The sequence below is a fragment of the Triturus cristatus genome, chromosome 8, assembly GCF_964204655.1.
Source record: "Triturus cristatus chromosome 8, aTriCri1.1, whole genome shotgun sequence".
NCBI classification, from domain to species: Eukaryota; Metazoa; Chordata; class Amphibia; order Caudata; family Salamandridae; genus Triturus; species Triturus cristatus.
In genome coordinates this window covers 219,809,095-219,836,935 of record NC_140591.1, presented here as the reverse complement: position 1 = coordinate 219,836,935, position 27,841 = coordinate 219,809,095, and the positions used below count along the sequence as shown (strand labels likewise).

General features: G+C 45.7%; 1 protein-coding gene across 3 annotated transcripts in view; it reads right to left on the bottom strand.

Annotated features, from left to right (window-relative positions):
* The window catches only part of CEP295 (centrosomal protein 295), a 510,218-nt gene that overhangs the window by 85,173 nt on the left and 397,204 nt on the right, over positions 1–27,841 (bottom strand). For 2 of the 3 annotated variants that reach the window (XM_085621392.1, XM_085621394.1), the window contains one exon: positions 12,937–13,601. In XM_085621392.1, coding sequence (XP_085477518.1) covers positions 12,937–13,601 — 665 coding nt within the window. The remainder of the gene's footprint in view (positions 1–12,936; positions 13,602–27,841) is intronic. The other variant, XM_085621393.1, reaches the window with a different exon arrangement.

Genomic DNA, 27,841 nt, shown 5'->3' with positions numbered 1-27,841 from the left:
CCCGATCCAGGGGTCTAGAAACATGTCTAGGGGTGGCAGCTGGCAAGCAGCCGTCAGCTGAGACACTAGCATCAGGTCGTTTTGATGCCCCCTGAGTGCATTGTTCGTAAAATCCCACAGTGGCATCAGTGTGAGTTTAATGTGCTGAAAAGTTTGATAACAAACTTCCCATTTTTCAATAAAGCCATTATGGAGCTATGGAGTTCGTAATGACAAACTTTCAGACCATATACTCTTTATGACATAACTGCACTTAATGTCTAAGAATAAACTTAGACACTATAGGGGTACAGGGCTCATGCACCTGTACCCCCACCAGTGGCACAGTGAACCCAGCTAGAGGGGTGGCTGACCTATGCCATAGGCAGTGAGTTGTAGACATGGTACACAGGGAAGTGTGCCATGTCGACTCTTCACTTTGTTCTGTACCAAAACACTCCTGCAATGGCAGTGTGTATGTGTGTGTGTATTTGTATGTGTATAAAAGTACAGGGCCTCTAGGGGTGGCACAATAGGTGCTGGAGCCCTTAGAGGCCTTCCCTGGTCACAGTGCCCTTGGTACCCATGGTACCTTTTACAAGGGACTTACATGTGGCCAGAGAGTTGCCAGTTTGTGTGTGCAACAGTACAGATTTATTTTAAGTAAATGTGAGCATGTTGGCAACTTCCATTGTGATTTATTTCACATGGTTTGAATGTGCATGGTTTTTACAACTGATGAACATGTTTGATGTTAGTGCTACTAGCAGTAACAGCAGATGAATGCTCAAACTTCTTGATCATGTGTATGAGTGGCAAAGGTGGGAAGCATATGCAAATATTCAGCACCAACAAAACATGCATGTTGAGACTGTTTGGCCCAGATGGAACAGACTATGCCCCTTCCCTATGGGCATGGCTACTATTATTACAAAAGGACCATTGGAGTAACCAGCAGGTGTCCCCAGGAACAGCAGAGCCACTCTTCACCAAGAATAGAAGCGAGGTCCCAGTAAATTCTAGGTTTTCTTCAATAGCACTACAAATTGACTAACATCACAAGCCAGAGTTTGACAAAAAACTCTCATAAATAAACTGAGTAAAGCTCCCATTCTATAAGGCAGTATGTAGACCATTTATTTTCCCACTCATGGGGTAGTTCCTCTCAGAATGCAACTCCTGCTTCGTTGTCTTGCTCTGGCAAATGTTATGCAAGTTAAGTGGACCCTGTCCCTAAAAGCCAAATGGTAATCTATATGTGCTATGCAGAACACAGGTATTGATCTTGTCCCACCATTGCTTGTTTGAATAAATAGGCTGTTATTGTCTCCAAGAATTATGACCACCTTCAATCAATCGATCAAAATAACTTTATTTGGTCTATAACTTTATATGATCTATATAAGACCTTAAAGGTACAAAGAACTTCAATAAATACCATCTTACCTTATGCATGGTTGAGAGGGTCACCAGAGGCAGCCACTGTGACTAATGTTTTAGTACACTTACCTGTGGCGCATTCCCTCTGCACTCTTTTGACCTAGAACTGACAAATTGCCTATATGCAAGTTACTGAGAAGTAAGCTCCCATGGTTATTAACAGTGTCGGTACTAGTTTTGAGAATGGGCTGATCAAATGTAAATGTCAATATGACCATCTGTATATATTGTTCTGCACAGATTGGTTTCCAAAAACACTCCTGGTCCCCTCTGACCACTGACTGTTGAGTCATTCTTTCAAAAGGCTCCTGCATAGCTTCACATGTGACACTAAATGAAAACAGGATACCATAAAAGAATTGTCCAAAAGCACAACGGCGGACCTTCAAATCCTGCACCTCAGGCTAGTTCCAATAAGTGCGTTGTCTGCGCAAGCACAACCCCAGCGTCAGCCGATGAATGACGCTACTGTGTTCCAGATCAAACAGAAATTTCTTAAAAGGTGGGGGTGCGCAGATCATAAAGTCCAAAACATCAAATAGTGAAGTATAAAAAAAAGATCTTTATTTAGCTATTTATAAAATTCAGCAAACAGATAGGCTTCAGCCAACGCGTTTCAGTCCTGTACCGGGAACTTCATTAGGGCAGTGTAAAAATAACAACTGTATTGAACCTTTTCAAACGGTCCGAAAGTCAATATTCCATGATGACAGAATGTACCCCAAAAGTAGTATATTTCCAAGAAAGTCCCTAATGGTCCGAGGGTTTCTTGATCTTCGATTAGTTGGATTGTCAAGGCCCGTGTATTGCACTACAGCCAGTAGGAAGGTCAACAGGTATAATAACCATTGTCATTCAAGATCTGGACGCTGTGTGCGCGATCCTCCTTCCCCGTACCATAAAAGAATTGATCAATATTTTCAGTGTCAGAGAATGTGACAATGGTAGACAAGAGATGGGGTTTGAAATATTTCTTTATCTTGGAGAAGACGCAATTTATATAAGTCAACTGCTAAGCCCAAAAGGTGCAAACGTTTAATAACCCTTTGTGCTGCTGAAGTTTTAGAAAAATATTTTCCTCCACCAACCAGCCACCCAAGTAGGAGTAAGACATAAAAACTTAATATTTACCAAATGTCTACCAGTGAAGGTAGTTTATATGCTCAAATATAAGGTCAAAGTCAAGGTGTGCGGCCAACTGCAAAGGCATTACTTGTGCCTCTGGTGTGGGAATGTCCAGCAGTTTGCAAAGAAAACCATTTCCTCCTTGAGTTGCCTCACTTCCTGCATGTTGGTAACTTTGAATTGGTTAGCCCTTATCTTTCATTTCAGAGGATTGAGATAGTCTCCTGGCCTCAATGAGAAATCTTTCATTGGCATGAGGAAATACAAAGTACCCCTTGTCCCCTTCCAAGTAAAGATACTTCTTATATTGCACCCTGCAGCCCACAGCACTGTTAATAGGAGAGATATTTGGTTTTCCTTCATTTGTTTTGTTCATATGCTTTTTAATTTCAGGGTTTATGGAGGAAGTCAATGCAGAAGTTGGCAAGCATCCACTTGTTGAAAGCTGAAGAAATTACCTTAGTGTCCTTGATATAGGAGTGTGTAGAAAAGTGAATTATTATTTGGGAGGAAAAGTGTCCACCTCAAAGGATAAGGCCAACATCTGCTGGATGTCACACAAATTAAAATAAATAAACCTGAGCCTTAATCCCTGGTAACATGACATGAAGCAGTCAGGCTTAAATCAAAGGCAATTTGTAAAGTATTTAAGCAGTGCATACACAGTAGAAAAGGTCATAAAAAACAAAATAAAACTCGACAACTAATTTTAAATTACAGAAAAAGATTTTATGAGTAAGTTAAAACAAAAACAACACACATCTAATAGGGGGAACCAGAGATATGAGTTTTTAAAGATTTATGTGAAAATAGTGCCAAAAAGCACAAAGAAACTATGACAATCTATGCAAGTGGTAGACGGGAACCTAGGCACGATTTGAGGCTAACTGCGATGGAGTCCTGGTCAGATTTAACAAGTGAATTTGTCCTGGTGGAAGTCTAGAAGTTAAACATTTTGAAAATGTTTCTTTGTCCCAATGTACTTTGTCACTTTTGGAGAAGAAAAATCCTCCCTGGACGGGCCACCGATGGAACTGCAGACCAGTTATTTGAAGCAGGTTGGTCCTGCTAGAGCGTTGACGATTTCCCATCGAAAAGTATCCAAATCCCAATGCAGAATGGGACTTAGCTGGTTTTTCAGCATCCTAGGAGCCTTGACTAGGACGAAACTAAAATTCAATCCGATGCCGTGGAACTGCTGCTCAGACACTTCTTCCCGCAGGTCCCCCTGAAGCTCTGGAGGAAAGGTTTTTCAAAGTTTCCAAACTTTCTTCTGATGCCAGAACAACAACAGGAGTACAGTTCCAAGGCATGAGGACCTAAGGTAGGGCACTTAGAGACTCTCAGAGTGTCAAGCAGAGGCCAACAGCAAATTTCAGTCCAGATACCACTGGTCTGCTGGGTATGTCCAGGAAAAGGCTCCATAATGTTGTATAGCTGCAACTACACAGGAGGTCAGCCAACTGACCCTTGGAGCCCTGTTCTTTCTCCTGGGTACAAGAGCAGGTTCAGTCCTTCAGGACCCTCGCCAGTCACTGGCAGCAGGTTCAGTCCTCTTCTGATCTTCCTTAGGTCCAGGAAGTGTTCTTAGGAGAGTCCCTGAGGATGCCACATTTATGCTTGAGAACCAGGTCAGGGGTAAAAGTTCCCAGGGGCAAGCCTTGCCTCTTTCAGTATTTCCGGTTTGGCTTACTGCAAATAATCCCACGGTGTCCATTACACTCAAAATTCAAGATGGGGGCAGCTTTCCTCTCACTGTGTTTGGGTTGACAAGAGGTAGAGCATTTCCACAGGTCACCTAGTATTTCTTTGTGACACAGAATGCTACTATGGAGTAAATTGAGTTCCTTGGCACACCCAAAGTGTCTACTGCCAGGGGAAGAAAACATCTCCACACACGGGCCATTGGTCCTGCTCTGAGGCAGTTTTCAAACCTATTTCAGGCCAAGTATAGGCTGGAGAGTTGCCGGGGAGCTAATGCAAATTAACCTCCAACAACTTCAAGCAGGGCAAAGGCAACTTTCTAAAGGTTACATTTTCAAATGTTTTCAAAAATCTAACTTCACAATTAGATTGTATTTTTATTAAATATAAAAATAAGCCTCTGAATGGAGGCCTTAGCGGATACAAGTGAAAAGTTACAGCTTAAAGTGTATATCTATACATTCGACTTTACCCATGTCCCAGCTAAAGTCTGACCAGCATTTCAAATGCCACACATGTTCCACTCTTAAATATTATGCACCTTACCTTGCGGGCAGCAAGGTGTGCTTAGGGGTTGCTTATTTATTTTAATTATTTTTATTAACCAGTTGCTCGATACATTTCCATATACATCATCAATACAGGGTGTAATAGGGCACCATTAGGTAGAGGAGTAATACAATTTCACACAAATAGGTCTCACAATTCCCGGAGCCCAACATCTTGTGGTCAAATTGCACAAGATTGCGTCGCAATTGTACCACTATATCTGACTTCTACTATCATGCTGAGCTTTTAAAGAAAAAATTGAAAGCCAGAAGGTACCCAGGTAAATTGATTAAACACTCGTTGAAAATAGCGAGATTTTTTAATCGCGATTGTCTCTTAGAGATGAACAAGGAAAAGAGAAATATAGCAACAGGGAGAATTGTTTTTGTTACGCAGTTTTCCAATATGAGTAACCAAATAAAAAATATAGTCAACAGAAATTGGAAAATGTTAAATTATGGAACTAACACACAACTAGCAAAAACATTATTTTCATTCAGACGAAACAGGACCATTCGCAACTCCTTACATTGCAATACATCTGGAATTCAAGCAACACTATATGGAGAAACAGCTAAGGGAAACTATAAATGTGGCATGTGCTCAATATGTCCACACTGTATTGAAACCAAGAATATAGTATATGTGAACAAAACAGTGACTGCAATTAGAGCACAAATCAGCTATTAGAACGAAGAAAGAAAATGCTCCATTAACAGATCACTTCTCAAAGTTGAACCACGATTGTAATCATTTTCAGTGGTTCATTCTTGAGAAAATTGTTATTGATAGAGGAGGGGGTGATTTCGATGCCAAAAGAAAGAAAAGAGAACAATGGTTTATGTGCCATCTCAATACTGTAAATGCCGGCCTTAATTCCAGGGAAGACTGCATGAGGATTATAGCAACATGAACATGAAATCTGAGGAACTATAAGAATATTAATACATTGAGAAACCTAGATTCAATATATGTAACAGAGTTTTGGGGATCCGAGATATTAATATTAGGGCTATGCTAATCGGACTATTTTCCTCAGTAGTATAATAAAGTTTCTCAATTGTTGAATCAAGATCGTAATAGGATAATGACAGAAGCAGTATAGCGGCAGAGATAGCACATGTTAAACATGGGAGGGGAAATGCATGATCTTCCCGGTTTGTAAAATAGGGAGGCTGAGTCAGCACATGCTAATTAGGGGATAGGCAACCATAACAGGCTGAGCCGCGGACAAACATGAAAGAATGTAATGATATTCTGAGGAAATGTACTTAGAATCTCAATTGCACCTAACAGTATTCTGTGTGATTGAGAAATTAATATCATGGTTATATCATTTCCCATAATTGTATAATACAGTTTTAGAATTGTTGAATTAAGACCGCAACAGTATATGGGCACAAGTGGTTCAGTGGCAGAGTCAGCACCTGTCACACATGGGAGGAGGAATGTGTTATCTTCCCGGCGTGCAAAAGAGTGAGGCATAGTCAATATATGCTAATCAGGTAACTATAATAGATTTTGCCACGGACAATTATGAAAGAATAAATAGATAATCTGAGGGAATGATCTTACAATTACAACTGTAGAGACTTTGACATATGGCACTCGGTATACGAAATAGAATAACAGGAGTTTTTTCAATATATTAAATCGTGTGGAATCAGCGGAACAATAAATTAATTTTTTTTAAAACGAGGGTGGAAATCACATGAATTAACAACCAATGACAGATAAGATAACTTTGGTTAAATAGGAGTAGAGATTACAAGCATACGCAAGAGACGTTATAGAAGGATACGGACATGCACGCTACATCGCAACACGCTTACAGGTGAGGTTGGAGGGATTCTCCTTGAATTTAACCCCCGTGAGATACGCCGATCCAGCTACTTTATTAACCACTTTAATTGGATAAAAGTAGCTATAGGATAAACCAATAGCTTACACACTCTCCAATTTCTTATTAGGCGGCGCACGTAAGATTGAGGATCACTGTGGACCTCTGAAACCCACCGCAGTGAAAAGAAATCCAACCGGGAAATATGGGGGTCTTCATAGTGCAGCCATCAGGTAGGCATTTGTGAGTAGTAAATACAAGTAGGGAAAGGCAGGGAGAGCACTTAGTCAAGCATCAGATGGTAAAATCAGTGTTATTTATTTTAGACCAGAAGGGTCCGCAGAGAGTCTTAAATACCTGCAAAAAATAAAGACGGCACAAGAGTGCGTGCCGGATATTACAGAGGCTACGCAAAGTTGCGCAATCTAGGAAGCACGCCCCATATGCAAAAGGTGAGGAAAAGTATAAAAAGAATAAAACGTGGATGTATTCTGCCTAGGGTTTAAGGGTCGACTAATTTTTCAATGCCCGTATGACTTATGAAATTGCATGATGTGTAGAAGTTCTAGATAAGGGCAATAGAGGAGAGCGAGTTCAGAGATTACGAATGCCCCAAATGATTGTCATGAAGACCAAATGAAGCTGTAATATCAAAAGCGATAAGAGCAAATAGGTGTTTCCAATTTGAGAGTATATGATAATATATGGCAAATGAACTAAGAGGGAAGTTGAAGAAGGATTAACTTGAGCACACTGTCGGTCTCCTACTTGTGTCAGAGTAGGATGAATTGAGTTTAGGTAAAATTCAAGTAAATACAACAATGATTTCACAGGCATTAATCAGGTTGCTGATATTGATCAATTGAGGAGTTTTGGCTTGAGCAAACAAAACAATGATACTTTTGTTATTGTAATATAAATTTCAAAGAGAGACATTATGGGAATACACACCTTATTGATTTAAGGTATTTCAATTATATCTGTTGCAATGCCCAGTTATATTTTTTAAGAATTGTCATAGATGTGAAAGCTATGCTTTTAAAGTAAAAAAATGTTGATTGTATATATCTATTTCAAACAGGATAGTGAAACCAGAAATTGCAACTGAGAAAACCATTGCTATGTTGTCTTGAGAAAGATGGTAATATAATCACAACCCATCGAAACGCGTCGACGCAGTTACAAGCACAATCTTGGGGATCTACAAAGACTTGTAGATATAAGTGTTGTGGAACATATCAAAAGCTATGTAATAAAATTTATGGTTCCATCAGATGTGTAACATTTGACAAAGTTTATTGTCTTTTTATGTTGTTTTCTCTGTTATGCTCTGTTTGATGAAGTGATCCATATGAGGGATTATGAAGTGACATGTTTTTAATCTTGTACAATGTAAGGTTTTAATGTAAATAAATCGGGTACGGTATGATCTAAACGTGGAAGTCTATAATTGGACAGTATTGGGTCTCAAATATAGGATTTATGTGTTTCGATGCAAGTGGACTTAATGTTATTATTTGTTTAGTCAAGGGACATCTGTTTTGTACTTGTTAAGAGTACCCCAATTCCCTTGTGTATTTCAAGGGGTCTCTCTCTGTTTTACACAAATTGCACAAGTTACTTACCTTCGGTAACTATATATCTATAAGAAACATTAGTTAGTTAGATTCCTTACCTTAGAATATCTCCAGGCGTCAGGTTGGACCCGGAAAGATTTTTCGTCAGCAATACCCCTGCCCGTCGGTAGGCGTCGTGATCGCCGGAATGACGTAATCTGAGTACTTAGACGCCACACTCGCGTGCTGACGTCAGTTCTGTACATAGCTTTCTGCGCCAGGAACGCAGAGCCATGCAAGAAACCAACACTGGTGCCATGAAACTAGGGCCCTGAAAGGGATGACCTTAACCCTAGATATCGGTTCGCAGAACGGGGAGGATGGGTGGGGTGGAATCTAACTAATGTTTCTTACAGATATATCGTTACCGAAAGTAAGTAACTTGTGCATCTGAAAGAAACACGTTAGTTAGATTCCTTACCTTAGAATAGATACCCCAGCAATACCAACCCCGGTGGTGGGTCTGCGAACCAAGATCACACCAGGAAGTCCTGGAGAACGGAACAGCTAAAGAAGCCGTCTCTCCGGACTTGGTTGTTCAGGCAGTAATGCTTGGCAAACGTGTGCAGCGAGGTCCACGTAGCTGCCTGACAAATGTCCTGCTGAAGGACTCCCCGTCCCAAGGTAGTAGTAGCCACTGTGACCCGAGTGGAATGGGCGCGCAGCCCCACAGGAGGATCCTTTTTAGCCAAGGAATAACACAGAGAGATGGTTCGCTTGTGCACCGCCCGTCCCTTCATAGCGCCCACGTAGCCAACAAAGAGTTGGTCGTCCAACCGGAACTGTTTCGTGCAGTCCAGATAAAAGGAGAGCGTACGTTTTGGGTCCAGACGTGGGGCCTCTCTTCCTCTTTCGAGGGATGAGGAGGCGGAAAGAAGGTGGACAAGGTAATGGACTGCCCGATGTGATAGGCAGTAACCACCTTAGGAAGAAAAGAAGGACGAGTTCTCAGAACAACCTTGTCCGGATGGACAGAGAGGAAAGGAGGTTTAGATGAAAGAGCCTGGAGCTCCGTCACTCTTCTGGCAGAGGTGATGGCAACCAGGAAAGTGGTTTTAAGAGTCAGAAGACGGAGAGGGCAATTATGAAGTGGCTCAAAGGGAGCGCACATCAGGAAAGTAAGAACCAGATTCAAGTCCAACTGAGGCATCACGAAAGGAACTGGAGGAAACAAGTGCGTGATGCCTTTCAAGAATCTATTGACAACAGGGGACTTGAAAAGAGAAGGCTGATCGGGAAACCTCAAGAAGGCTGAAACAGCTGAAAGATATCCCTTGATGGTGCCCAGAGCAGAGCCCTGCTGGGCCAGGGAAAGGAGAAAGAGGAGAACCTCAGAAAGGGGGGCGGAAAGGGGATCTACAGCCTTTGCTGTGCACCATGCCACAAATTCGCTCCACCTGCAGGCGTATACCGTTTTAGTGGAGGTACGCCTGGCTGCCAGAATGACATCACAGACTTCAGGAGGCAAGTCAAATGGCATCAACTGCCGCCGCTCAACCTCCGCCTGGAGGTGGAGGCTGGACAGGTTCGGGTGGAGGACTGTCCCCTGTTGCTGCGACAGAAGGTCCTCCTGAAGAGGCAGTCGAATCGGGGGATCGATTGACAGACTGAGTAGCTCGGGATACCAGTATCTTCGTGCCCAATCCAGAGCCACAAGGATGACTTGAGCCAGGTCGCGCCTGATCTTCAGCACTCTGGGCAGAAGTGGTATAGGCGGAAAGGCGTACAACAGCCTGCAACTCCACTCACGACGAAAAGCGAGTGCCGCCTTGGAAATTCCAACGCGCAGAACTGATGACATTGCGCGTTCTCTTCGGTGGCGAATAGATCTAACCAAGGCTCTCCTCACGGCCGAAAGAGACCTTGCGCCACGTCCGAGTTCAGACGCCACTCGTGATCCATCATGCACCGGCGGCTGAGTTTGTCCGCCCTGGCGTTCAGAGAGCCCGCCAGGTGTTGAACCACCAGGGTGATGTCCTGATGTTCCAGCCATGTCGAGAGGCGCAGAGCCTCCTGACAAAGGGTCCACGACCCCACCCCGGCTGAAAGATCAGAATCAGAGCCTGAATATACCGAACACGCTGTTCGGGAGGCTAGCCCCAAAACTGTGCCGAGTCCAGAACCGCTCCGATGAAGAGGAGCTTCTGGGAGGGACTCCGATGTGACTTCGGCACGTTGATGGAGAACCCCAGCGAATGCAGGAGGTCGGACATAGTCTGGAGGTGGGAGACGACTGTTCAGGGCGAGCCCGCCTTCAACAACCAGTCGTCGAGGTAGGGGGAAGACTGGAACCCCTAATCTGCGCAGATGAGCTGCGACCACAGCCATCACTTTCGTGAACACCCGAGGGGTACTGGTGAGGCCGAAGGGGAGCACAGTAAACAAAGTGCTCGTGGCCTACCGAGAACTGCAGGTAACGCCGGTGGGCCGGCAGGAAGGGGATGTGGAAATAAGCGTCCTGCAAGTCCAACACTACCATCCAGTCTCCAGGGTCTAGGGCAGCCAGAACCTGAGCTAATGTCAGCATCTTGAACTTCTCCTTCCAGAGGAAGGCGTTGAAGCCCCCGAGGTCCAAGGTAGGGTGTAGGCCCCCTTTGCCCTTCTTGGGAACCAGAAAGTAGTGGGAGTAACAACTCCGTCCTACTTCTGGGCCAGGAACGCAGTTGATGGCCCCCTTGGCCAAGAGGGCCGTAACTTCCTCCTGAAGAAGTTGCAAATAATTCCCCGACATGCGGTGGTACTGCGGCAGCATGGCTTGAGGGGTCGCCTCGAAGGGGAGGGAGTAGCACCTTTGAACGATTTGTAGCACCCACCTGTCCGAAGTGATGGTATGCCAGTGGAGCAGGTGATGGCAAACTCTGCCGCCCACTGGCGTGGAATGGGCCTGAAAGCTCGAACTAGGAAGGCTTTGAGGCAGATGCTGTGGGTGCGGATGTGGACTGACCGGCTCTCTGTCCCCCTGCTCCGCCACGGCGGAATCCACGTCTACCATCATGTTGAGGCTGGTTCTGCGGCCTGTGGCTGGACGAACGTGCGGCGAGGAGAAGTCAGGCGATCTCCTATTAATCCACTTGTGTGTGCAGCCAGTATGTTTTATTAGTTACAATCAAGTAGGTAGGCAAGCCAGAATTGGTGACTACTACTTGGCTGATACATGTACTAATTGGAGGTTTTCTTCATTTCTGTTTTTCTGATTTACTATGCCAAACTGTTCGTTATTTCACATATAATACATGTTCAGCATGCTTTATGGGAAGGTCTGGGCATTTCTTCCCAATATATTTTTCCATTACGAAGTTCCTTCACTTATTGCACTTCTTGGCTTCAATTCACATATGGGCCTTCGCTTATTGGCCTTCTTGATGTATTCCTCTTCAGATTATTAGAACTACAATTTTTGGATGGTTTCAGATATAGACCAGAAGTTGTTTGTTCAGGTGAAGGTATCTAATTTTTGATTGGCCAGCTCTTGACCTATATTCACTATACTTTGAGGTTTGACAGTATTTATAGTGTCTCTCATAGGTTGCTACAAAGGATTTATCTGTCCTGACGAAGACCAGATGTGATTTGTTGTAAGGTATAAAACATTGACATTTGGGGGCTTCACCATTATCATTCATTTTTGGACTATTGGAATCTGAATGCTAACAGTGTCCAATTCTGAATATGATGATGAACTTTCCAATTTGGTTGTTACCCAGTTTGTACATAGTGTAAATATTGCCTACACTTCATGTTATATGTCTTTGGCTCACCTTTTGCATCTGCACTGCACCATCACTTGGAGCACCTATTTGCTTAAACTATATTATGCAATCTGGGATAGGACACATATAAATCAAGATTTGATTCTCAGGTGAATTTATTCTGATTTGACTTACTATACAATGTGATTTGGTCAACTGTATTGTAATCTTTTTTAATTAACACTTAGATGCATCCTAGGTGAACATTGTTCTCGGATGACAAAAGTACATCAGCCAAAGTGGGCAGTTAAAGTCCTTCCACAATCAAGGGAACCAATTTACTGTAATTTGATATAAAGTATTCTTTCCTGTGTGAGGTTCCAATAACCTCTATAAGGTAGGTCCACAGAATTACATTGTATAGATTAAACAAAAAAACTCCCTTAAACAACAGATATTGTTTTCAAGAGCATAAAGTATCTTAAAAAAGGAGAATAATGAGAGGCAACAGTATCCAGAAAAGTCATAGTGGTACTTTGGGGGCAGTGAGAGTCAATGAGCTCCTTCAGATTATGGATTCCCTGCTGACAAGGTAAGGTGTTGTGAGCGTTATGTGGTGGTCCAAAGAAAACACTTGCATTAAGAATAACATCAAAGAAAACTCAGCACTAAACTAGAAGTTACAAGAAAATGGATATGTATACATTTTTAGTCTTAACAGCTTAACATAAATTACCAAGAGGCTGATGCATTTAGGGTAGGTTTGTCAGGTGCAGGAATAGTCCACACATTTAACAAGATGTAGTGAAGACATTGTCTTGAGCGAGCTATGATAAGGCTATTCCTACAGAGTGTTTGATGGACGTAGAGTATGAAATGTAATACCATAACCTTGTAATAAAGTAACAACATACCAATGACAATGATTATAGTACTGTGAATATAAAGATGAATTATCAACCTCAACATAAAATGTTTATATAGATGCACTCACCCATATTGGAATGTTGGTGTGTAACAAGGTGGCTGCAGACATTTTTGCATGAGTTGTGGTGCCAGAGAATGTCATCTGAACAAATTCATGCTTGTTAGTCCGGTCTGATGTTGCGCTTAATGCCGTAACAGGTTTTAATAACTGAGACTTTGGGGTTAAATCTTGGGCAGACATAGTAAAGGAGTGATCTTCAGAAAAAGCAACATCAACATACGTTTGTGTTTCTTCTTTAGCAACGGTGGTTCCAGAATTTAGAGCAGTCAAATTTTCTACTTGTCCTACTTGATTAACATTTACATCAGCTAATTTTTCAAAGCAACTGGAGTCTCCCCTTTTCATTTCTGTGCAGTCTAATTTCACATTGTCCATTAATAGGGAGTTTTCAGCTGAATTTTGGGACACATCCAAATCAGAAAATGAGGCATACTCCTGAACTGAGCATGCACTTCGACTACGTAGAGTTTCCAAAGGCTGACCGGTATGTGACACTTCATCTTGCAGTTGATGACACTTCTGTTCGCTGGACAGACCACAATATTCATCAAGTGTTGGATCAGTTACATTTTCAGAGATTATAGTCAAAGGAGCCAATTCAGTAGCAGTCAGACTCTGTTCACCATAGGTCAATTCTGTATAAAGCTGGTAGAAGGATTTTGATGAATCTGCTTTTTGGGTTAAAAGAAAGTTTAGAAATGAAACATAACGTTGTAGCATGTTTTAAATAATGCAAATACTTATTTGGCAAACAATCTGCAAAATTATATACAGCCAAATAACACTTTCTAGACTCTTCCCTCATTAATCCCCTCATTATCCTATTCAATTCAACTCACAGACTTGCATGTCCACCACTCAAATGAACACATATTTCCTACACTGAGGTGGCAATCCCCGGGGCCCCCGCAGTTATTTGTAAAAGCCCCTCGGAGGTGGCGGTCCCTGGGGTTTCCTGCTAATGAATTTACAGTGCCCCCGGGGACCTGGCCCACCCGGGGGCTTTTTTTTTTTTAAACGAAGCACGGGAGCCCGCACTTTTTGTTTAGTTTTTTATATTTCGGCGGGATTCGCTACCCCATTGCGATTTTCGCCCAAATTATTTATTTAAAAAATGCTGGGACCCCTTGAGCAGGCCTAGGGGGTCAGGGTGTTTCGACCCTGCCCCCTTTTCTTCTTTTAAAAAAAAATGGTTTTCTACTGTTTTCTTGTGATTTGGTTCTAACGAGTCACAAGATGGCTGCCAACACTTCCTGGTTTGGAGTTTTGGCAGCCAATTAGAATGAAGCTCGTGTTTGCGAACCCTCCGCTGCCCCAGATATCGAAGCTTTTACTTTTTCTAATTTCTCAGGAACTACTGAACGGATTTACTCCATTCAACAACAAGCATTGGCATAGCCAATAGGTTTTGCTTTTTGGACAATATAAGTATTTAGTTATGCAGCAGAATATCTTTTGTGCAACAACATCAGCTGTTGCCTGGCTGAACACTTATAATGTCCCAAAGGCAAGACCTATTGGCTATGCCAATGATTGTGTATGTGTGCGCAAAGGGCATGGATGGAAGAATGAGTGTTGTGTTAAAGGGCCCTAGAAGAGTGATGGTGTGTTGTTTCAGAAGGACATGTTCCCATCATTTCTAGGTCACAACGCAGCACCCATCGAATGTTTTACAAAGTGCCAGTGCTAGTTTTGGTCACTCGTTCCTCCCTCTCAATCCTGGCAGGGCTTGGCCGGACCCATCCTAAGGACACATTGTAGAGAATGCAGGAACACATAGTTTCTGCTGATATGGCTGAGTGCAGTGTGGTGACTTTCGGAATAGGGATGGAATACTAAAGAATCATGAAGGGGAAACAAATAACAAGGCCAGATGCTCATTGCAGATTTTAAGGGGGCAATCTAATAAACTCATGTGAGTCAGGTGTGCCTGATAACACATCAACTCCACTGAAAAATCTCCCACTCTCTGGTCATAAAAGCCACAATAAGACCAGCACTGCATGTTTGGTGTGTGTAGTCACAGCGCCTGGAGTACTGGTGGTCTCACGGCAGACACTTTTAGGTCGATCTTATTTTGAAGGGGGAGTGGTGCATGTGGTTTTCAGTATGTATAGTTCAGTTTGCCATTTTGTTTGCATAATGCAAATGAGCCTCTGCTTAGCTGCCATGCAGCAGTGTAATAAACATGGGATGGTTTAAGAACAATGTTGGCTTGTGTGCTCGAATTATCACATAACGTTTTTTATCTTGAAAATGTGAGCGAGTGGCTGTCTGAGTCAGCTGTCGATACTGCACTTGTGAGATGGGGAGGGGCCGACATCTACTAAACTGTGAAATCACAAGGATCGGCGTGAAGCAGGTTATGCGCTGCCTCCTCCGAAGATCTGGCCACAGAGGTATAAAGGGATTATGGGGCGACGGGCTGGTCTCGGCACTGCTCGAGTGGAGGGGGTATGGACGGCCCAGAGCTCACATTACTTTAGAAGCCCCAAAAGAAACAGAGTGTCTCAACCCTGATGTTCACGATGTGGAGTAGAAGAGGGAAAGGATCGGGTTCGAGTCTTGCAGAGTCTTTAACATGTGAACTAAAAATATTGATTGGAACAAACAAAATTAACAATTGCATGATTTTAATAAACAATGCATGCAGATTTAAATTATTGAAATTGGGGAGGGGTTGATCCCTACTTGACCGTTAAATCACAAGGATCGGCGTGAAGCAGATTATGCGCTGCCTTCTCTGAAGATCTGGCTGCAGAGGTATAAAGGGATTATGGGGCGACGGGCACGAAGGGAGATTGTGAAGCTTTGAAGTGGAAAAGGAAGACAAAGAGGCACGGGCATTGAGAAAGGCAACAACTGGCGTTTGTGAAACCAAAATGCATCTACAAACAGAACAAGCCCGGGAATGGTGCGCGCTCGAAAAGGATTTTTTTTTTTAAAAGCATGGCGCAGGTGCGTGCTTGCGCAAGTGGGAGGGGTGGGGGGAGTGCTCATGCTAAGCAGTAGCTGTTTGCTCTTTTTCAAAGCACACGCTCGTGCTTGTGGCGCAAGCTGTATGCCGCCACAAGCACGTGAATGTGCTTGGAAAAAGAGCTGCACGACGGCTAGGCGAGACCTAAAAAATGGACTCTTTCTGAACCAAGACCTACCTTTTTGCCAAATTTGGTGTAATTCCGTTCAGCAGTTCGGGCTGTAGCTTTGTCTAAAGTTTCCAATGGAAAATAACATGGGGAAAAAGCGTTTTGAGACCCCCCTTTTTTCTTCGAAACCCGCTTGGCGAATAACCCCGAAATTTCAAGACAGGAGCTGACCGGAGCTGATCACTAGTTTTGAAAATAGATTTGTCAACCGGCGCCAAAGTTATTGGGCAAACAAAAAACGCTTTTCCTATGGAAACTAGGTCCTAACTATAACTACCTACTGGCAACCGCCAGTAGGTTATGGTGTTAGATATATATATATATATATATATATATATAAAATCCTTGAGCATTTGTGTGCTACCAAGAATAATGATCAGCGTTATCCCATGGCTGGACATCGGACACAGACAAAATCTTGTTCTTTGGCATTGAAAGGATTCTGGTGAATACCAGAGTAGGCGACAAGGAACGTGCTTTGAGGCAGCTTAAGTTGGAATATATTATACGTTTCAGCAGCACTCACCATGGCAGTTCAACCAAGATGAGGAGCTCTCTGTTCATCTAGGATAGTTTTCTAAGGTTCCAAATGTCTCCTGGCTATCTCTGCTTGTGCTACCAGCCCCTGCGGCATTTTTGTGCATTAAGCCTCCTCCAAGTAGGATATGTACATTGGAAGTTTAGCTGAATACCAGACGGATCGTATTGTTAGTGGAGTGTCTGATTCATGTTTATTTGAATTTCTTCAGGATTATTTGCACCCACACTTCTTTTTATCACTTATTCATTTGTTTTTGTGGAATCTGCTTTGCTCCATACTCTCCTATTTGTCGTCCGTTACAGAGGTCAGATTAGCAGTATTACTGATTCTTAAGCCACTAGGCATAGAGCAATATTCTTCGATCTAGATGTGTTAGCATCACCAATGATTCTCATGCCAATAGGCAGAGAGCAGAATATATATATTTGAATTTTTTTTATCTGGGTATTTATTTATTGTATCAGGACTACCTCTGTTTAACTGATAATTATAGAGGCACACCAGCAGGTTTGTTTTCGTTGATTGAACATGGAATAAGTGTTTTTTTCCCGATGACCTGTATTCAAACTGAAGTAACACTAGTGCATTACTACAATGGAATATCAGTACACTTGGAATTACGGTATTAATTGTTTACGCCACATCATGTACATAACCTATTGATGCATCACAAATAATCATTTGTTAATTTGGCGAATATGTTAGTATGCCAGAATGTAAATGCTGTTTGATATTTTGTCATTAATTGGTATTTTTCCGATGGGGCGTGGGATGCGGGCCGGCAATGGCGGACCCATGAAGCTGAGGCTCCGCACCAACCAGAGTTAATCTGGACTATTTTCAGCCCAATCTGCGAGGACTGACTCTAGGTGAACGGCCCTGAACTGGGTGAGAACCAGGTGTGCCTGACGAGCAGAGTCGGGACCCCGGCGGCGCACATTATAGGACGATCGAGAGAGCCAGTTGCGCAGCGGACCCGGAGCCAAGATGGTGGCTTCAAGGAGCGGAGGCCAAGGCCTCAGGCTCTTGCTGGGGCCCCCTTGCTGGGCCTAGAATATGGCAAAACCTGCTGAGCACACAGACACTTGCCAGCCTGGAGAGGCAAACTTGCAGCGGACGAGTGGAGAACATGGTGCCTGGCGGCTGCTGTACCCGGAGCTCTACGGGAGGCGGAGCTCCTTTGACTGGGTGGCGGTCGCCCGGGCCTCCAGCGGGACTTGGACTGCGGTGACTGACAGGCCTGTGCTGGCCATGCAGCAACCATATCAGACCACGGAGGGCCTTGGGTCCAGAAGGTGAGAGCTGCACAGAGAGTGGGGGCGCCCACCGAGCCTAAAGAAGAGGAGGCAGGGGGTGAGGCCTTTTGGTGCTCATTCGGCCTGTGGTCGGGCCGCTGGTACGTCACCGCAGGGGGGTCCCCCTGCCACCACAGTTCACTGCCATCGACCTTTGGGCACCCCCTATATTGTGGAGAGACCCCCGGGATACCTCTCAGTTTGAGACAGTGAATGGACTGGTGCGGAGGAGCCCGAGATCGAGGGTGTGGAGGTGTAAACTCACGATCTTGAGTTGGCCTTCTTGCTTCCTGTTGCACCATGAGTTGCCCGTCCAGAGAACGGCATTGCTGAGTGACGAGGGGCCGATACTGCTACACTCCCCCCTGGGGAAGGTGGGGGTTAGGTTTTAGACCCCCCCACCCTGGAGTGGAGCGGCCCTTGGACACAGAGATAGTAGACATTGGTCCTGGAAAGGCTTAAACTGTGAACTGGGAGTTTAGGGGGACTCTGGGGGACAACATAGCTGCCACACCAGTCTGCTGCCCCAATACACGCCGGCCACGGACAAGATCCAAACTGCCTAGGAGATCGGTGGGGGCAACGATGGGCAAACCTCGGTAAAGAATGACTGGCCCAGCGACAGAACATAAAGAAGATGCGGCTACCCAGCTAACGGGACCCCATTCAGAATCAGCCCCGGTCCAGCTGCAGCTGGACAAAATCCTGGAGGCTACAGCGGATACAAAGTCCACCCTCCACCAAGACATCAGTACAGTCTCGGTCTGCCTGGGGCTGCTGCGGGAGCATCGGAAGCTGGCAGAAAGAGTGGGGGCAACGGAAACGTCCATCGCAAAGCTGCACCCAGCACAACCCACTTCGAACAAAACAGTGGCAGAGCTTACGGACAGAATGCATGTATTAGAATGTAGGGCAGAGGACACTGAAGGGCGTAACAGCCGAAATAATGTTTGCCAGAGGGAATAGAGGGCACCGACATACTGACATTGCTGGAATCATGGCGTCGCAGGGAGGTAGCCCCAGAGGGCCTCTCTGCCTTTTACACCTTGGAAAGAGCCCAGTAGGTCCCTGCTCGACCACCTGCACCTGGCAGCCCCCGCGACCCGTGGTGGCATGGCTCCTGCACATCTGGCACAGGGTTCCCTACTACAGAAGGCACGTTCAGATGGACCCTTTGTGATTAATAACAGCAGGGTGTCTAACTTCCCAGATTGAACACCCCTGAGGTGTGACGAAGAAGGGCCTCCGTCCTGGAGGTGAAGGAGGCACTGCGCGAGGAGGGCTAGCAATATTCCCTCATGTTCCCAGCCAAACACAGTGTGGTTTTAGACAGGAAGACTCACTTCTGTGAAGGGCATGGGAATGGCAGGAGGCCTCCAAGTTCCCCCTTTCTCTCCCGAGTCTGAACCGTCCCAGTGGGAACTAAACTCCTATCCCCAAAAGGAAGACTCGAAAGAGACTGAAAAGGAAAACGACTACCCGTCCAAATCCATCGCAAACAGACAGACAGAGAGAAGCTGCCCTACAGGCAGTAGCAGACGTCCTGCACCCCAGGAGGTCAATGCTTGAGGTTGGCTCACCCACTGGGGGGGGGGGGGGGGGGGGGGGGGGGGGGTTTGACTGGGGGATCGGATACAGACTCTTCCCACGTAGACAGCATCCGGTTGCCAGTCATAACCCCCAGGCGGCGGATGATCTTCGACTCCGGTGCCCTAGTGTATAGGGTACTATGCGCCAGAGTACTTGGGACACTTCGCAGTCACAAGGATTAACACGAGCTGATCATATTTCCGTTTGGGTCGGCGTGGGCAGACAGCTGCCAGAATGTGCCAGCGAGCAGCTACCCCCCCGCACAGAGGCCCACACCAGTAACTGGCTGTGTTCTTCTGTGGAACAGATGCACTGTTTACAGTTTGGGCAGGTGGCCGTTGCCAGACTGCTCTGGGGGGAGGTAGTTCAGTGCTGTTGGGGCTATGTTTTTGTTTGTTGTTGGGGCTTACCCCTTTGCAGGTGTGGTGATGCAAGCCCTTAGAGAATTGGCGGGGATCGGAGTGGGGGGGTTGGGGAGAGGGGTCAGAGTTGGTACCCTTACAGATGGCGCCCACACTCCATACATTAAAATTCATGTCTTGGAATATTAGGGGGATGGGGACTGCAGCCAAACGGCACAACATACACCGCTATTTGCGTAGCAGGGGAGTACGGATTGCTTTCCAGCAGGAGACACCTCATTGGTAGTGCGATAGAACAAGCATGTACAATGCAATAGGTCTCGCAATGACTTTATTTTGAGCTATTCACATTGTAAATGGCAATGCCTTTAAAAAAATTAAAAGGCATTGTTATTTACAATACCAAAAGCAAAACCTATTGCATTGCACAGCACGGTGTCCGTGAAGATGGCGCCGTGCTTATTAAAGTACAAAAAAAAGTGTGTGTTGGGTGGGGGCAGAGCCCTGTGGTGACTCACTGGAAAGCGCCTTGAGTGCTGCACCCTTTCGGCAGTGCCAATGCCGCCCTGCCAGGGGCTACCCGCACTTTATGCGGGGCTAGTCTTATTTCCATAATGCATCCCGTGTGCTGCAGGGCAGGGATGAGGGTCCCTGACAGCCCCCCCCTCCACACACACAGCACTGGCCGGTGTTGAACCACACTGTGCCCCTACTCCAGTAATCTCATTGACAGAGCACACAATAATGATATTTACACAAATCCACTCGCCCGGGGCTCTTGCCGCGGGGGGATGGGAGCAACCAGGGCTGTCTCTCCCTGAAACGTGTGTGGGGGGGGGCAGCCTCCCTCCCACCAGGGCTGGTGCTTCAGACTCAGTACAGTAAGACCAGGGGAAGAGCTCACAATATTGATACCCGTTTACACACCTGGGGCTCTCTGTCTGCTTGGGGTGAAAGGTCGCAGCCACGTAAATCTTCCTCAAAGACAAAGTCATCCATATACCCCTCAACCCTCCCCCTCACACACACAGCTAGGCATCTCACCACTCTGTGCCCTGCAGTCCCTAGAACTCTGCGTACGGTAACACCAGTGACAGGACAAACACTATTAATGCACAGCCACACATCCGAGGCTTTATGCTGCCCGGGGTGCATTGCCCCAGCCAGGGCCGACTCTCTCTGAAAGGGAGCGGCGGCTTTTTGACCTGCTCTCGCAAACTCTGCGAACTGGGAGTACAAAATGCAGCTTTCAGCTTCCGGCGCCGACAGGTGGGAACAGGAAAACCAACTAGGAGATGGTCTTCTCCAAAAGCTGAAAAATGTAACCCCCACCACCGTTCTTTATGGACTAAGTGATGAAAGATGGCGTTTTCTGCGCAAAGGGCCCTTACGCTTCTTTTGGCGCTTTGAACATAAACATTCTCTAGAAGCATCACAAAGTTAATGCTTGTTTTGCAGACAGAGATATTTCAAGTTAGTGCAAGTGCTCAACACTAGTGGCATACTAGTTTATATCTTTCTTTTACGTAGTGGTGCTCTGTGCCAGATAAGTCGGTGCTTTTCTTGGCCAGGCAGAGTGCATCACCCGGACGCAGCCGGCCAGAATAAAACTTCCTCCTTCACACAATGTGTTCCTGGACTTGGCAGTAGTAGTATATTTCTCTTTGTATTGGTGCTCTGCACACGTCATTTTGCAAGTTCGGATGTTTAAGCACAAACCAGTGGTGTACGGCAAAAATGATGCAACTCCCCACCCAGAAAGTGATTGAGGGGAGCTACCCCATATCTCCCAGATACACTCTTGAAGGGTTACCCAACTCCCCCCCTCGCCCCCGCGAACGTGTATGGTTCTAGTGAAACTTCAAGTCCCAGAATGCACAGCACGACTGGTGAAAGATGTAAAGAGTGGCCAAAGTCGTCAATGATTGGCAGCTATAGGTTTGCTCAGCTGTTTAAGAAGTTAACAACCACCGCTCGACTCCAGACCTTGAGCTGATTAAGTAGATGTTACGAGATGATGATAGACTAACAGAAGGAGACGCGCCCTTGGTTATTTAAACGGCAAAAGTGGAGCAGGGGTGAAAAGCCAAAACCCATTATTGCCCCCCCCCCCGACTTAACAGGTGCGCAGATCACCCCACTAACCCCTCTTCCCTCCAACCCGGAGATCTACAAATGTGGAGCCCTAGCACATTTCCAGTGCTGCAAAGTGCGACCGCTTCACCTAGGGGATGCGGGCGACTCCCCATAGTATAGACCAAATGTGGAGGCTGAAACTAGCAGCCACAATGTACATACATCTAGGAATGCAGCTACTGCTATAGACAATTGCTTAGGCAGTTCCAGCAGTTGTACTCTGGTCACGTGATAGTAACATCCGACCCACGGGATGTTTCCACCCCCCCCCCCCCCACAAATACGACAGCTCTTTCCGGTGTGCGCTTAAAACCAGGTTTCTCGGAAACAAAAGCAGTGCTGATAAAATTCTCAAACAGCCCTGGGCAGCTGGAGAGAATGGTACAGGTGGGGGCCGCCACCGAGCTTCATAAACCAGCATCATGTGAATTCATACACGCCCCCCCTGCCCCCCCTCTGCAGAGCTTAGTAGAGATTTTTCTAGGAATGAGACTCCTATTCGTGTAAATGTAACCTCTAAAATTACCCTCAATAGGGACAGCTAGGAGGTGTGTGACAGCACCCTGAAATGTTGCTGAGAAAGGTACAGCAAGGGAGACAAGTGACATGAGCTCTAATTAAACTTACCGCGCGGCTAACTTTGCCCTCCGCCTCAGGAAGCCCATGAACAATAAACAGCGCAACTCTGGGGAGTTTGCTTTTGGATGGGGAGGGAGGAGCTGGTAGGATTTCCAATGAGGAGCCAGCGTTTCCCGTAAACAGAGCTAGCAGCATACCCTCCTACGTCACGCCAAACAAAGATGGCGTTGGCCTGTCCAGATGGGCGTCCTAAAATTGGACAGGGCGGTAACAAAAAAGCCAGATTTCCAATCACGCGCCAGCGTTTAACATGAACGATGACGCAAGCCAATGGAAATGAGGGGCGGGACTTCAACTCCCCTTCTAAAATGCTATTGATTACTATTCCTCTCGCAGAGCGAGCAACGCATGCGCGCTGCAACGCCAGGCGAGACCTAAAAAAGGTTATATAGGAGAAACAAGACAACTGACTAGCCTCTTAATAAAATTGTCACTGCAGAAAGGATGTGGTTCAGTAATTCTAATAATAATAAATTACGCTCCGTACAGTGATATAAACTAATGTGAAGTGAAACAATCCAAACTAAAATCAATTATGCAAAAGTTCATACCTCAACAATAAAGTGCCAGTCACTGACCCTTGCAGAAAGGCCTGAGATCCAAAGCCAGCCAAGCTCGACATTTCGCCTTATTTCTCCACGGCGCTACTTTTCCAGAGGGAATGCAACACAGGCAGGGCGCAAAGGATTATGGGACCCATCCATCACTGCCTCATTACCACTGCCCTATTGGCCCTGGAAATAAGACAGAAGATGCTTGGTGTTGGGTGTGTGGCTCGCGGTCTCACAGCCCAGTCAGCTGCGAGTGTGGCTTGGCAGTATGGGCATGGCCCGTTTCTTAGTGTGAGCCACGATTACAATGATGTGCTCTGTGAAACAAGCAGCACATGCCTTGCCAATACCACGTGATGGGCCTCTTCAAGGAGTGGGGCCTGTGGGAATGTGCCCAGTCTGCCCCCTTCTGACACTGGTAAACATGCCCTATGAACAGGAATTGTTTCACAATATTTGATGTGGGTTCCCTGTAGTCCTGGGGGAGCACCTGACTCCACAGAAGCAATATTCGGGGACTGAAATTCCGCAATGGAAAAGTTAAGTAGGGTCCATTGCTCAGCCATCCTCCAGCAGAATTATTTTTAAGCTAACCCACATACAATTTTAATATCGGTCTGATAGTTTACCAAAGGGAGAACATAAATGTCAACATAAGTGATATAACCTTAACCAAACCAGTGCTAGATGTGGAACCTGCAGGTTAGGCATACGACACTAGATAGGTGAGTGTTTATTGTCCTATATAAAAGTACATAAAAGTATGGTAATTCGGTTAGAGATTTGGTTATTTCTTTTAGAGGTTTTGTACTTCATGCAAAAATACATCTATTTACAGAAATTTTACAGCAGTTCTTTAATGCTTCTCACTTTCTCTTTAGTGTGCTTGCTACCTGTGCTGTACCTGTACTTTATGTGTGAGAATCTTCTGATGTTCCTTCTGTTTCTACCACCTGTCCTTTACTTATTCATTATATTGAGGAGGGTTGTGTTGCTGTTGTTCATGGTGTACGTTGATTGGGTTTTGAAGCTCTGTAGAATGCCTTACAATATGCACAAGAAAAAATATTTGCATTGCCAATGCTTCTCTTAGTGCATGATGTGAGTGAAAGAGTGAATCCTCACAAGTGTGCAGAATTCACTTTTGATTTTATGTGTGCAACAAGCAGATTTTTAAATGGACTAGACAACTTTGTAAAATGTTTAAACATAGCTGGCAAGTGGCTCCATGTAATGCTCATTTGATTCTAGAATTTTAGCAAACAGTACTTTGCATGCTGGGATTTTAAGACCATCTTAAGTGTTGAAAGTAAAACCACAAGCACTACAATGCAAAATGATCTTAACTGGAGGGCCTGGAATGGCTGATAGTATAATATTTCATAGTCATGGCAACTGGGGTTGGGTGATTTTGCGGCTGCAGCATTTTCTACAGAATTATGGATAGGCCATGTAATCCGTCATCTACTGCATAATCTGCAGATTTTAACAACAAAAATTGTCTCGAACAGATAAAAAGTTAATTAAAAATGCGGCAACATGTTCCTATGCAGTGGAAGGCCCCACGCAAAAGTGCACTAGTCATCTTTCAGTTGCTTATTGCTGTATATGGTTGTTAGACTGGTGCAAAAGAGGTGAAATATTCACCCAGCCAGTTTTCCTAAAATGACAAATTAATATAAATAAAGTAATACTGTCACAAAATGTGGCACATTTCACCTCATGATTTGCCTTTTCATGATGCATAATTTAGCCAAGCCAACTGCAAAATTTGGTCTTCCCATGTCGCATAATTTCAGTGGCCTGTGTCATAATCAGTCATAGTGGTAGTTGGCAGACTTGTGAAATGCAAAATTAAAATGCCGTTCCTGGCTCTCGTTAAACAGCGCAGTGAGTGGGAGGCAGTTTACAGGTAAATCTGCTGCCACCCTCTCTTCAACACTATGCACCGGGCCGCCGCTGTGTGTGCACTTTGTGAGAAGTTGGCCTGATGTATGATGTCACTAGTTCTAGTGTACACCTTATATCAGTCCAAATACCCTTATGGTGATTGGTTGTAAAGTCAACCTTATAGACCAGCTATCCTAGTGGTAGCATGGACAAGAGCAGTCTTAGGCTAAACTCTGAATGGCATGTGAAGCCAGCTGTGATACCATATATAATCCCTTGAATACCAAATGAAAGGACACCACAACAGATATATATATAAAATAAAGTATTTATTCTAGACAAACCCTCAGCACTCTTTATGAGATTAGAGGTAAGTACAACACAGTCTTATTTATGCATACATTAAGTCACACAGGTAAGTAATACAGTTAGGCCCTAGGGGCCACGCAAACCATATACTAAGTAAGTGGTATAAGGACCACTGTCACGGAAATAGGATAGGCCTAGGCAATCGCTGGGGCTACACTATACTACCAAAGGTTAGGAAGTGGGAGGCCCACGGGATTCAGGTGCAGAGTGGAAACACTCACGCGTAATGCGTATAATCGATAGAAATAGTACAGTTTTGAATTAAGTAGATTTAGGACACTTCCGGAGTAGCTAGGAAGTCGAGACTGGAAAACTAGACACTAGGATAGTCACTATCCTGATTAGCTCCGGGGTACCCAAGTTACCTAGCCCACAGGCTGCGGGTGCATAGGGGTGAAGTTGCGTCGGGTTTCGTCGTCGACTCCTATGGATGCCTGAAGAAAGATGCTGACAGGCAGTCAGTGAAGAGTGTCCGGTGGATCCCAAGGCTGGGATCAGGAAGAAAGGATACCTGCAAGCAGAGGGGACAGAGTCAAGGTCACTAGCCAGTGACCACGTGGAACCAGGCGATGTCGTGAAGATTGCAGGTGAAGGTGAAGCTGGTCGCTGCAGCCACGAGGACCAGGGAACGTCGAGGACGACCAGGACCAGGAGGCGAGCTGTCCCACGAAGGCTCTTGCTGTCGGCGGCGTCGAAGTTGGACTAGGACTCACCAAGCCTTGGCAAGCGGAACCCACGAAGAACGGAGGACTTGCTTCTGGTGCAGACCAGGAAGGTCTGGGGTGCTTCTTCTTTGCAGAGAAGCGGGAGCCAGTCTGGAGGAGACAAACCAGCGCTGAAGATTTCAGGGTGCGTCGTCACAGAGGCCACTAGCCAGCGGGCAAGCAACCGGACAGACGCGGCAAGCAGGAAAATGCAGAAGGGCCCCACGCAGGACTCGTGGAGTGTGGGGGGCTGATCTTCGGTGCAGATGGTGCTTGGGGTTGGGGCTTCTCAATCCCCGGTGCACAACTTCGAGGGTGCCTCAGAAGCTGCGCTTGAAGATACTAGCCACTTTTCCCAGGTAGCCGGTCCCACGTCTCTCGTCGCCTCCACGGATCTCAGCACGGCTGTGGATGTGGATCAGGGTCGGAGAAGTCTGGAAGTCAAGGCTCTGGTCGGGCTCTGCAGTCGGTTCCTCGTAGAACTGGAGCAAAGCAAAGGGTAGTCTCTTGATGGTGCCTGTTTGCACAGGGTAGCCACTCCTTGGCCACAAGGGATTCTTCAGTCTTCTTCTTTCGTCGAATGTCGAAGGTCCAGAGTTTCTGTTCAAGTTGCAGGTTCAGGATAATCTAAAGTCTTGAGGCCCAACTCCCACTCTTATACTAATCTGGGGGGCTGGGATACCTGCTAGGTCACGCCTTATGGGTGGGAGCTGGGAGGGGGTGGTTACACCCCCTTCCCTTTGTCCAGTTTCGCGCCAGGACTGGGGCTGGAGTGCCCCAGCACCGGTTTGAACTGGACTAGGCACGGGACACCTTGTGTGCCCCAGGCCTGTCTCATTCTATTCATCCCTCCCTGCCCCAATACACTAAGGCCTGTCTGGGGTGGTGCTAGCACCTCCCAAGGCAGGAAACCTATTGTCCAAGACTCCCTTGCCGGGATCACTCCCAGCAGCAGGAGGTCAGACTCGTGTCTGTGGCAGCAGCATCCATTTTGTGATGCTGGGGCTCTGGTTAACTTTAACCGGGTAAGTAGGTTACAACATGTCTTCTCCCTCTAGAAGGGAGGGATAATATCCTCATCCCCAGAAATGGTATGGGGGTATTATTCCAAAGTGTTAGACACCTTACACGACATGTTTTGATAAAGCCAAACCATAGTTACCATAACCGTTTAAGATTATAAGGCACTTTAAGAGTATATGGTAGGCTATATCATAGAACAGCTATAAGGACATGGTTCCGAAAGCTGCAGACAGGCTCAGCTCATGCTAGAGCACCATCTCACATGTTACCAAGCACTCTGCCTCCAGGATTGTTAAGGCCTGCCATAGGAGTGGCTGATAGGTACACATGTGTCTATATGTAAGTTAGGTATAGGAATACTACACCTAAGCAAGGGGTGATTACACGACCTTGCCCCAGCTGGGTGATCAGCCAGTTGTGTCATAATGGAAGGCCAGGCCAGGGGTGGCATAATACATGCTGCAGCCCCTGGTAGGCCTAGGGTACACCTATGCCCTGGGTACCTAAGGTACACTGTACAGGGGCCAATAAGGTGACCCTATCCAATTGGGTTATGCACCTAAAGTACATAGTATTAATTTAGAGAGAGAACAGCAGGGCTGTGGGTCTGATTAGCAGGCCCACAGCCACATCTAAGTCGAAAACCAGTAAAGCAAAAAGCAAAA